At 32.1% G+C, this 12,404-nt stretch overlaps 2 protein-coding genes across 2 annotated transcripts; both read left to right on the forward strand.

Annotated features, from left to right (window-relative positions):
* The first annotated feature begins 8,785 nt into the window (after positions 1-8,785).
* On the forward strand, positions 8,786-9,619 carry LOC136276132 (uncharacterized). The gene has a single exon (XM_066087199.1). It carries the CDS (start codon positions 8,786-8,788, stop codon positions 9,617-9,619), a length of 834 nt encoding a protein of 277 aa, XP_065943271.1.
* LOC136276133 (uncharacterized) lies at positions 9,616-9,996 on the forward strand. Its single transcript, XM_066087200.1, has one exon. It carries the CDS (start codon positions 9,616-9,618, stop codon positions 9,994-9,996), a length of 381 nt encoding a protein of 126 aa, XP_065943272.1.
* The last annotated feature ends 2,408 nt before the right edge of the window (positions 9,997-12,404 follow it).

Raw genomic sequence — 12,404 nt, forward strand, 5'->3', positions numbered from 1 at the left:
TTTTCATATAAAGAATATTATCAAAACAAACATTTCTCGAAATTGTTTTTTCATTTGATATTATTCCTTAATTTTTATATTTTTAATTAAATGTTTTGTCAATTTTCTTCCAATTACACTCTAATTGCGAAGAAAATCAATAAAATAAAATTTTTTGGAGGTTTTAGATTTTTTTTAATTTACCGATTTTGTAAGGATATCACATTGAATACGTCACTACAATAGGAGCCGGTATAGGCGGTTCATACACAGGATGGAGACTCCGGGACAAGGGGTGGAAGATTGGGATCTACGAATACTCAGACCGAGTTGGAGGGAGAATGTTTTCAAAATACTTCCCTGATGCACCGGATATTCCAGTGGAGTTAGGAGTAATGACACTAAGACCCGAAGACCATGTTAGGATGATCAAAGCAGGACGGGAGCTTGGGCTAACCTTTGTTCCTTTTCCTGAAGGTGGAGGTAGAATTCCTGAGCGAACGCTTCTATACCTGCGTAATACCCGTCTTCGAACATTTGAGTTAGGAGGACCACGAACTCCGTACAGACTAAGACCAGAGGAGCTCATGGGCCCTCGAGATTTGTCAAGGTTTCTACACATAATCATCATTTAAATTAGTAACATGGTTGTTTATCAAATTATTTCATATAATCAAATGATTCATTACACTTATTGAGGTGAATTGTTTATTCAAACATTAAAACCGTATAGTTTTTTATTCATTTTTTTTTCAGATTACTTTCTGAAACTTACACTAACTATAATTGTACGAAGCCAAGGGCCGAACATTTTAACCCTTCCACTATACTATCGATGGAGTTCCTGTATATCTTCAGAGGTTGTCTTTCTTTCTATTAGACAAATGTATCGGTATTGTTTGTAAATGTTTATACTTTGATATAATCTTCCCTTAAATATTTGTTTTTGTATAAATGGCTGGCAAATGGTTATAAATGCATTTGTGAAGATCAGTGTCTTAAAAATAAAAGTAAAATAATCTACACCAGGTTACAAATAGTCTTACAATAGGAAAACGTTCTCTTGAAGTAATTATTTATGAATTGCTATAAAGTTGAATTTTTTCATTAGCTTATATGTATGAATATTTCCTTTTAAAAGAGATTTAATTCTGTTAAATTGATTTTTTTTCTTCCAACCTCATCAGCTGTGTGTAGCAGTACCAGTTTATTTGGTTGGATAAACTTAACATTAGTGTTGTTTGTTAACCCACTTCGTCTCCTCGTTATGAACAATTATTTTTTTCTTTTCAAAAATTACTTTATTTAAAAATTCAGTGAATGTAATAATGATTTGAATTAAACCGCGTGCCAATTGGCATTAACAACAAAGTTAATGAATAATGTTAGCACGTCTTATAATCCAGTTTTGTGCTGAAAAAAAATCCAAACAACAGACAGTTACTTTTCGTCCATTTATCACAGGGTTTTTTTTACCAAACAATATATTGTATTTTTCATCAACAGCTATGAAGACGTTATACAGAAAACAAGTATCAGTTTGGAAGCTCGAAAATATATCAGAGACAGCAGTGCTTTTCACTTTGGCTTGGGTCTTGCACGGAGCAATTCACGTTTTTCAAAAACTCAACAAGGATTTGCGGAGGAAAACACTAGACCTTCAGACCTTCCTTCGTATTTGACAGTTCCGACGGGGATGAATTCCTTCCCTATAGAATTCATGAGGACGTTTCTTGTATTTAATCCAAAGTGGTAATTTTTTTCTCTGACTTAATAGAATATCGCAGCAATTTTGACTCCGACTCCTATCATGAATTTTTTGTACTATTATTGAAAACCAAAAGGGCTTATCTTAAAAACATTTTGTTGCATCTCAGTGAACAAATTTTCTTCGATTTCTTATGCTTTGCATTTAATTTCAGCCAAGCCATTCATCTGAATAGCTAGCTTGTGAGAAATTAATTAAGAAAGAAGAAAGGGATATATCAATTGAAGTTCAGAAAAACTGTTTCCATCAATGGCAATATTATGTCTACTAAACATTACTTTTTTGTTTATTCTCGAAATATTATACTTGCAATACCAAAAGTTTCTATCCTAAAAATACAGATGCCACAGTTTAGTAATCCTCGATTCCTGTCTGCACTGAATTCAGTGGTAGACGTGCAATCCTCAAAGATATTCCTGATTTACAACTATCCATGATGGCTAGGAGGATCACATAATTTCACCTATACCTAATTCGATCTTCCGTACAGACAGTCATATAACTGGGGTATATCACGGACTGGGAAGGCAGTTCTTCTCATATCATATGCAGACACTAATGCTGTACCATTTTGGAGCCGACTTCAAAACATGGGAAAAAGAATCAGTAAGAAATGTAATGAAATAAGAGTCACAGACGAAGTAGTAAAACAGGCTCACTTACAGTTATCCAGAGTGTACAATAAATGTTAATAGTATTCCAGATCCAATCGATGGGATGATGTTTATCTGGAACAAATATCCTTATAATGGCGGATGGGTGGATTGGAATCCTGGATCAAGGTGGTACGATATCAAGAGATATCTCACTCGACCCTTTTCACAAGAAAATATATACATAAATCATGGTTACTGGGGTGCTGAACATAACGGGTGGGGAGAGAGTTCCTTGGAGGCTGCAGATGACGTGTTGTCCTATTTCAATATACCTTCCTATTTGCAAACAAACTGATTAACAACAAATTCAAAAAGATTATATCTTAAGTTGATTAATTTTTTCTCCATTACGTGTTCAGTAAGGAAGGTAGCCATTGGCGTGGTAGGAACCTTTTTAGATGTGGCACATAGATTAAAAGATATCGAATAGTTTTACTACTTTCTTTTTTTTTAAAAATCGCTGTTCTAAGAAGGGATTTACCACGATATTGTCTTTGAAAGTCCTGCAAATATCAAAGTTATAAAAAATAAGTTGAATCATTAACAGAAACCATAATTAAGGCTGTATTGTTTATTATTCTTTATCTTAAAAAAAGGCCTGCTAAATTAAATTTGTTCAGGATCAAAATGATTCAACATAAAGAGAACTGGCATCTTGTCAATTGGTTTACAAAGTCCATTATCACAAAACAATTAAGTTTTAATTGTTTAGTATCACGGAATGCAATCGACTTGGAACAAAATATGTCTGATACAAAGTGGTTATACTTTTGTGAACAAAAGAAATCAACATCAATTACAGTGGAATCTCTGTCATCCGGACGCTTGTGCTCTCAAGTCCAAACGACCTGATGAGTGTAGCGTACTGATATTTGACATGTATGTATTGTCGTCATAAATAGATAATATATTTTTCTATAATGAGTGACAATACTGTTTTCTTTTCATGTCATACTTATACGCAACAAATAAGAGTGGATCGTTGAAATTCACCTTCAGTTTTTTTTGGTATGAAAGGAACAACGCTTTATGCGTTTTTTGTCAGGAAATATTAATCGGATTTTTGCTATAAACGAATGAGGCAAAATTTTTTGTGTCTAAGTGGTATAAGTGGTTTTAGGATATGTATTTTTAAAACTATTTCTAGACACGTCAATTTTCACCATAATTGATGATTTATTTTAAAAATTTGTTTTGAATTAAGAAAAATATATTTGAAAAACCACGAAGTTATATAAACAATATTTCAGTTTTCTTAGATTCATTTAGCTGATTATTCTTTTAAAATAAAGGGATGTTGTAAAATGTTATGGATTTTGACAGGTGCACATGTAAAGAAAACCAAGTTCGTGAGGTGAAGGGTGACTTATCCTTTCTGGTCAAAACTGTCTGTAATTTGAAAATGATTTGGGAAGTAAGACGGTTTATTTAAGATACGCATAAGGGTCCTGCACGTGATAAAGATGTTAACTCTATTGACAGGCATTTTCCAATTGTGCTCAGAGGGGTATCACTTATTTTTATCTTCCGGTTGAAGCAGTTTTGTGGTAAAAACAGACCGTATAGTATTCTGTATAAATGAGACCAAACAAAATAATGCATAAAAATGTTTTCCCAAATTTAAAAAAATCGTCATTAAACTATAGCGTCGGGATATCTGGCTTTCAGATATCTGAAGTCCATTATATATAAAATTCAAATATTGACGTTCATAATGTTATAGCAAAATACAAAAATATTTTGCATTGTATTGATAAATAAAAATGATATGATACCATCATACTTCGATATGCATTTATAATACACGCATTGATTGCTGTAATTCCACCTCAGAACTGGTATCCAAAACGATACCAGCCAATTGCCACATTGAATTGTGCATAATTTTATTTCTTAAAATACATGTTTCATTTTTCGCTGTTGCATTGTGAGAAATGAGATCTGAAACAGCCACATAACTTTGAAAATTTCTTATTTTGATTCATTGATCAAATTCAAAACTTTTCGTTTTTTCTTTATGTCACCATAGGAGGTGTTGTAAATATTTTTTTGCGTACTCGGTCATCTTGTATGTTATCCCAGTATTTTATATGTCGTTTCCTTAACCCTTTTATGCATAGGTTAAAGTGGTCAGCAAAACATTTGGTAAAGTCTTTTAATTGTTTTTCTTCTTTAGCATCTGTTTGTTTGGGAGGTTTTTTTTGGTGGGTTTTTTTTTTGGGGGGGGGGTCTTTCTTTAATTCTTTTAACGCTTTTTTATGCAGAAAAAAGAAATTTAACGGAAAACCTGTATTCCTCTTAGTAAAATGGGCTGCTATTTATTTGGTTAGTCATTTAAAAAGTTATATTGAAAATTATAATCCCTTTTTGAAATAAAGCGGTTGATTATGTACAAATCAAAAATACGAACTTAGATTGAATTTGTAAACAATTAGCCATGCAGTTTTTACCATTTGCTGTGCTGTTTATATTTTGTTTTTATGTATCGGTTATTATATCTTTTATAAAAATTATCATCACATTTGTGTCTGTGCTAAGTAATGACAAGTATGCAATTTCATTTGCAACCATGCAAAAAAAACTTCAATCATACATCTTTTTTTACATTAATTTTTCACTGACTTTCATTTTTATAGAATATTTTAACAATGTATCTTAACTTTAGACCAATATTTTTTAAATATTAATTAGTTGTTTAAATTCATCTTTATACAATCTTACACATTTGTTTAATCCGCGAAGAACTGTAATCGTGTATAAAACCAAAGGTTACAAATAGATTTAATGGTCCAGGTGCTTATTGTTGCTGTACAACTTTTTAGGGGGGGGGGGTTATGGCGCAATTGTACTAATATACTAGCTGCTATATATGCCTCTTCAAATTGTACGATCTATCATAGCATTGAATCATGATTTTATAAGTATACAGTATCATAACTGCAGCGGTTTCACGCGCGTTACTCAATTTGTATGCACACATCGCTGCAGTAATAAGACTGTAAACTTTAATAAATCATGATTTAATGCTTCTATTTACATTTACTTAATTCATGCCTTGTTTGCAAATGTGATTTATACCTTAAAATTCCTATCTTATCCTAAGGGTAAGTTCATATTATTGGAAGAGCCACAGTAACAGCCGCAAGCGTGAACCTTGATTTTCGCTTGTGACGTTGCAGTTAACAGCGTTCAACGTTTGTGACGTCATAATAAAACTCGACATTTTAACCTTTAAGTACCCTGTGTGCTTTACAGTGTAGCTTTCAACACATATCTAATTTATCATTGTAGTTTGCTGTTATATCTGACAAAAAGAATTCCTTTATAATATAAGAAACTTATATGTAATTAAGATTATCATATCCTTGCCTTACTGTTGTAACTAGTAGATACAACACTATTAGAAATACATTTATATCCTTCGTGTACTTCAAAGATAGATGAATATCATTTCATATTGAAAAGTCCTTTTTATTGTAATTTAAGAGAAAATTTCATTATGAAGTATATTACTTTATTAAACCCTCTGTCTTCAAATTAATTTAATTATTGTCAACACAAAATGTAAAAGATCTTTGCAATTTAGATAAAAATATTTAGAATACTTTTGTTATCAGAAAACTTCATGTATAAACTTCCCTTCTTTTCTAGTGTCCCATCCATATGTATTTCAATATTTGTATATTAATTGTATATTAATTGTCATGTATGTGTCTTTGAGCTGTACAGCTGTTAACCAATAAATTATACAATGATAAGAATCAGTGATCCTAAATGCAATTCATTAAACTAAAATTAATGGATAAAATATAACGATTGATTTGAAATATATTAGATTAAAATTTTACAGAGAAGAACAATTCTGATTCGTTACTTATTTGAAATGCATAAATGTATTTTTAACTTTTCACACTTTACCATAAGCGTCATCTATCATCTAGTTTTTCCGCAATCAGGAAATTCTTGACAGCTCGTTAACCAAATTTTTAATCACCATTAAAAAACTAATGATGGGATGTCAGATATATTTCCTGATAAAAGTGCTTTGTTCTAAACATTAAATGAGACTTCAAGTTTTCAAATTTTGGTAAGGATGTTTATTAAACACTGTAACTAATAACTTCACATTTTTCAAAATACTTCCCGGATCAGTGCCAACATTTTCAGAAGTGTTAAGATACACAACCATATTTCAAAATCATAGTCACATGTTTTGTAACACATAATTTGCGTTTTAAGTTTTGTTTCATTTAAATTCCATTGAAATACTCTTTGGACTCTACTGGCTCCAGAAAAACCTCTTCATTAACATAGTGACGACAGGTTTTTAGGTATATCGCTCTAACTGCTTTTTGGAAAAGGGAGGGTAACAAGTAACAAAGTAGTGTAAAATCAAAATAGTTCCCTTTGATTGTGAAAATGAATTTATTGTGCCATTTAATATTGCAATGCTTAACGTTGTCAGAAAAGAAAATTTGTGCTGTTTTAAAAGCAAGTGTCAATCATCATTAGAAAGAATTGACATTAACCATAAAAACTAGGACCAAAGCTAAAACACTTATTGTTATAGAGGCATGGTAACGATTTTGGTCAATTCTTTTTTTCTGTTTTAATTATCAAGATGTACAATGCATTAGGAATGCATTTCTAATGATCAAATAAAATTAAAGAGTCAGTCGTAGATTTATATAAGGAAGATACATGGCTTACAATTCTTTGTCATGTAAACAAAGCTCGTGCCCTGTTTTTTGTTTACATTGGTTCAATATCTGTAAACTTTTTTTCAAGCTGATTTCTTTCTTCTCCAATTCAATTTAAGCATAAATTAATAATACCTAGCGTTTTTCACAATACGTTTGGGTGTAAAACTGAAATTTTAACTTTTGCATTTAAAACGTAAACAATGCTTTGTTTACATGAGAAAGATTTGTAAGATATGTATCTCGTTTATATCACTACAACTTACACTCAAATTTTGGTTGACCATTACAAAAGCCTTTCTAAAGCATTGCAAACACTAAAAACAGAAAAATAAATTTTATAGCTGCTTCTCCAGAGTGCGGCAACGTTGTTGAATTTTATATCGAATTCCAGAACTTAGTCTGGTAGTCTGGTAGCCAGAAATACTATACATCTGTTAAGGTATTTGTTTTTCCCCAACCTTCCGATATAATATATATATATATATATATATATATATATATATATATATATATATATATATATATATATATATATATATATATATATATATATATATATATATATATATATATTTTGTCAGTTTAATGTTATATTGATGGGGATGTGGTCTTGTGTTAAAGTAGTGGTTGTAGTAGTTAGTATGGTAATAGGTTTAAGAATAGGTTATTGTTGTTTTAGTGCTTTTTAATTCTTTTATCTTAATATTTTGATAAATAAATTCATTTTGTTTTATTTCACTGTTTGTCGTTTTCGATATCACCACCACGAAATCCTAAAAGAACATTACACTGAGATATAAAAACGTCAAGAAATGCCTCGTACTATGAAGATAATCTCTCTATGTCAGATTTGTTTTGAAAAGATAGGTTTAAAAAAGCAATACGGTTTATGTATATAAGTAGACTAACAGCTAACGCACATTAGTAGAAACACCCTTAAGATGCTATTGAAAGCAGAACCATACAAACTTATAGTGCTAGCATGCGAGATATGAGTCTAAATTTATCGAATTTCCTCGACAAAATTGTTCTTTGATTTAATTGCGCAAGTGCGTGATATGATGTTCCTTTTTTACGAGCTACTACACATTTTCAATCATATTTAAGTCCTTGACTGAACAGGCCAGCTTGAATAGTTAATACAATTTCTTGCCACGTATTCAAGAGTTGATCTGGCTTGATGAAATGGAGTGTTGTCGTTTTGAAAAAAATATTCATTTTTAGGGAAATGTCTAACGGCTACAAGTATTCCTATGAAATGTATTGATATTTCGCTACATTTATGTTATATAGTCCCCACACTTTAACAACAAATGCACCCTATATCAAACTTCACCTGTGAATGAAAAATGACGAGATCATATGCGCATGCTCGAGATGTAAGGGGGGAGTTTTTTTCGGTGGGATGAATTTTTCCAAAAAAAACCTTTTGTAAAAAGTTTGTGAGACAGTTGAAAACTTTTATTTAATATGTGAATATTCGATACTCAAAATTGGAGTAATAACTGTGAATTGTGGTGTGCAACTTGCTCTGGAAATCGAAAAATATTGGAAACAAAGGCCGGACACTAGGTGAAGGTGAGCGATACTCAACTGTTGTTAACATTCTCCCTGATAAACACACTGTCTTTTTGTAAACAAATGGTTGATATAAACCCCAAAAAAGACCCCTGAACGAAATGGAAGACACTCAAGATAATGAGATAAATAAAAACTCCGGGGTGGAAGGCTTCCAGTTGCGAGAAATTATGCAGGGCATTTCAAGTATTCAGAGTACCCTAGCGAGCTTCATGTTTCGTTTAGATAGTCAAGGGCGGCATATGGACAAAATAACAAAAGAACTACGGGGGAAACACGGGGTCCAAGAACGTCTAGAACAGGTCCAAGAGCAAGCAAACGATACTATCTATTCAATAACTGATTTAAAAGACTCCCAAGACAAAATGACTAGAGAAATAGGTTGTTTGAAAGACTACATCTCAAAACTAGAGTTCAAAATCAAAACACAAGAGAAACAAATTCTAGATCTGAAGACTCGTTCATTAGAAAACAATATCATTATCAATGGTATAGATGAAAAATGCACGGAAAAATCTGACGAAATAGGTCTAGCGAAAATTGTTAGAAATTTGTTTATTCATGATTTAGATCTCCAAAACGAAACTGTTGCCAAACTTCAGATCACAAGTGCATTCAGAATGGGAGGGATTTATTCAAACAGAAAACACCCAAGGCCTGTGTGTGTACAGTTCAATAGTAAGAAAGACAAAGACCTGATCATGAGCAGGATCAAGGTGTTAAAAGATAAACGGTCACCTATCAGAATCTCGAGTCATCAACCAGAGGAACTCCGTGAGCATAGGAGAAAGCTTTTGGAAGTGCAAAAATCATATGACGATAAGAATATTGAAACCCGGCTGAAGGGGGACAAACTCATTTTTACCAAAAGCGGTAACGTCTACAGGGATAAAATGGGTACGCGACCTACAAGGTCATCTCAGGTGACACAATGAAGCTCTCCGTCAGCGCAGGTAACCACATGGAAGACAATGGGAACCGGTTCGCCTCACACGCAACGACCGTAGACTCATTCAAGAAAGTCAGAAAATCACTCGTAGAAATAATGCGAATCCCTACTATATCCAGCGCTAGCCATAACATGATTGCATATCGCTTTGTAAGCAAAGATGGGATACAACACGAAGGATCTGACGACGACGGCGAACACGGGGCCGGAAGAGCACTGCTACGCACCATGTGTGATAATGGGACACAAAATGCTTTAGTCGTGGTGTCGCGATGGTTTGGATCCAAAATAGGCGCGAGAAGGTTCACTCATATCAAAGACACCGGCGCAAGTGCATTACAAAATTTATCTTTAAAAGATTAAACTCTATCAACACCGATGTTTAATCACTTCTGTGGAACATTACGTACATGACTATATACAATCTGTAGACGTCGTTCTTTTTCTACTCAATATTTATAACGTATGTCTCATACCTTTTACAATATACTATCATAATATCAATATGGTTCCATGTGGTTAAATATATAATATTCATTATGGACTATTGATCAAAATGATGCACATTGACCTTTTTCTGTTGATTTTGTCTTTTGTTTTTGGGGTTTTACCCCCCTTTATACTTTCTTTTTATCACCAACTTTGTACAAAAAGTGCGCTATCTTTTTCCGGATTTTTTTCTGCACTTGTCTACCCGATTTTGAAATTAGTTCGCAGATACTACTTCCGGTTTACATGTTTGGTTCACGACAAAGTGCCTAGTCTAGTGGTAAGCGCTCTTTTTATGTAATTTGTTTATAATTAAGCGCCTTATTGGCCCTTATTTGCGCGTGCTTTTCATTATTTTTTTATGTTTATATTACTACAGTTTTCCGATGATCGCCTTTTATGGAGGGGGGGGGGGGGTAAATATGCAATGCTATCGCATACCCAAGCCCCTATCACCACATTCATCTCGAAGAAAACTTTTGCACAAGTCTTAATCATAGTAAAAAATTTTGATCATCTAAAATATTCTTCTGAAATATTTTGTTCTTTACATAAACACATGTTAAGGAAAGTCTCAGTATATGTATCTTGACAGCTCATTTGAACTATTGATAAAAATAATACTTAGAATAAAGACTTGGCAACAAGTTCTTCTTACACCTGTACTATATATGCACTAAATAGAAGAGATATTAATGGGCTTTTTGCCTTTCCAGTAGATTATCATAACTAATATCAGGGTTTTTTTGCGGAAAAAAGAACCCACCCACTCTATTTATTATAGTCTTTGGATCACAACATGACTGCAATTTGCAATTGCATATTTTCTTGTTTATTTTTCTCTCACTCAGCTCTTCTACTACTTGGATTTTTTAAGTCACCCACAGACAGAGGCAGTTTAACCCATTTTTCAGTCTTATTTTTTGATTATGGATAAAGAAAATCAACTAAAGATTCTTACTGTAAACTGTCAAGGTTTAGGAGAAACAAACAAAAGAAAAGATGTTCTTAACCATCTCAAGGCCAAAAATTATAATATATATTTTATACAAGATACACACTTTGTAAATACAAACGAAAACTTAATCCAGACTCAATGGGGCTATAAAGTTTATTTTAACTCTTATAGATCAAATTCAAGAGGAGTAGCCATTCTATTCAACAATAATTGTGAAATAGAAGTTCACAATCAGTTTAATGATAACAATGGTAACTATATTATTCTGGATGTAACAGATGAAAACCTAAACTTTATACTAGTGAATATATATGGTTCCAATATGGACTCTCCAGAATTTTATAAGGAGCTTTCAAATAAAATTGAAGATATTTACTCTACTCAACATTTAGTATTAGGTGGTGACTTTAATTTAGTACTTAACAAAAATCTAGATACCATGAATTACCTACATTTACATAATCCAAATTCTAGACAAGAAGTTTTAAATTTAATGGATAATTTCAATCTCAAGGATATCTACCGTAGCAACAATGCAGAATTAAAAAGATATACATGGAGACGAAAAAATCCAATGAAACAAGCAAGGCTAGATTTTTTTCTAATATCAGAATCTTTACAAACAATGACCCCATGTGTAAAATTTGAAAATAGCTATCGCTCAGACCATTCCCCAGTAGTCCTTTACTGCAAAATAAATAACTTAAAAAGAGGCAGAGGGTTCTTGAAGCTCAACAACTCACTATTAACAGATAAAGATTATGTTGATATAGTTAAGAAAACAATAAATGATGTTAAAATACAATATGCATGTCCAGTTTATAATGCAGATAACTTATTAAATATAGACAATGATACAATACAATTAACCATCAAAGATCAAACTTTTATGGATATTTTATTAACAGAAATTAGAGGGAAAACTATCTCTTATGCAACCTTTAAAAAACAGAAAATAAGAGGAAAAGAGTCAGCTCTTGCAAAAGATATAACAAATATAGAACAAAACTTAATAAATTATTCCACAGAAGAGCTAACAAATAAACAAACAGAGCTTGAAGCTATCAGAAAGAAAAAGATGCAGGGTCAGTGTATTAGGGCAAAGATTAAATGGATGGAAGATGGAGAGAAACCCTCTAAATATTTCACTTCACTAGAATCAAGAAATTACATAAGCAAGCAAATATCTCAAGTGGTTAAGGATGATGGACAAGTTGTATCTGACCAGTTTAAAATTTTAGATGAAACAAAATTATTTTAAGAAAACTTATACAAAAAAAAGAAAATTATTGAGTCAGAGGTTTTTATTACAAAATTAAAGAAA

The sequence above is a fragment of the Magallana gigas genome, chromosome 6 (genome assembly GCF_963853765.1).
Source record: "Magallana gigas chromosome 6, xbMagGiga1.1, whole genome shotgun sequence".
In the NCBI taxonomy this organism is placed as follows: domain Eukaryota; kingdom Metazoa; phylum Mollusca; class Bivalvia; order Ostreida; family Ostreidae; genus Magallana; species Magallana gigas.

Coding starts and splice junctions, on each gene's coding strand:
- LOC136276132 (XM_066087199.1), top strand. CDS start 8,786: ATGGAAGACACTCAAGATAATGAGATAAATAAAAACTCCGGGGTGGAA.
- LOC136276133 (XM_066087200.1), top strand. CDS start 9,616: ATGAAGCTCTCCGTCAGCGCAGGTAACCACATGGAAGACAATGGGAAC.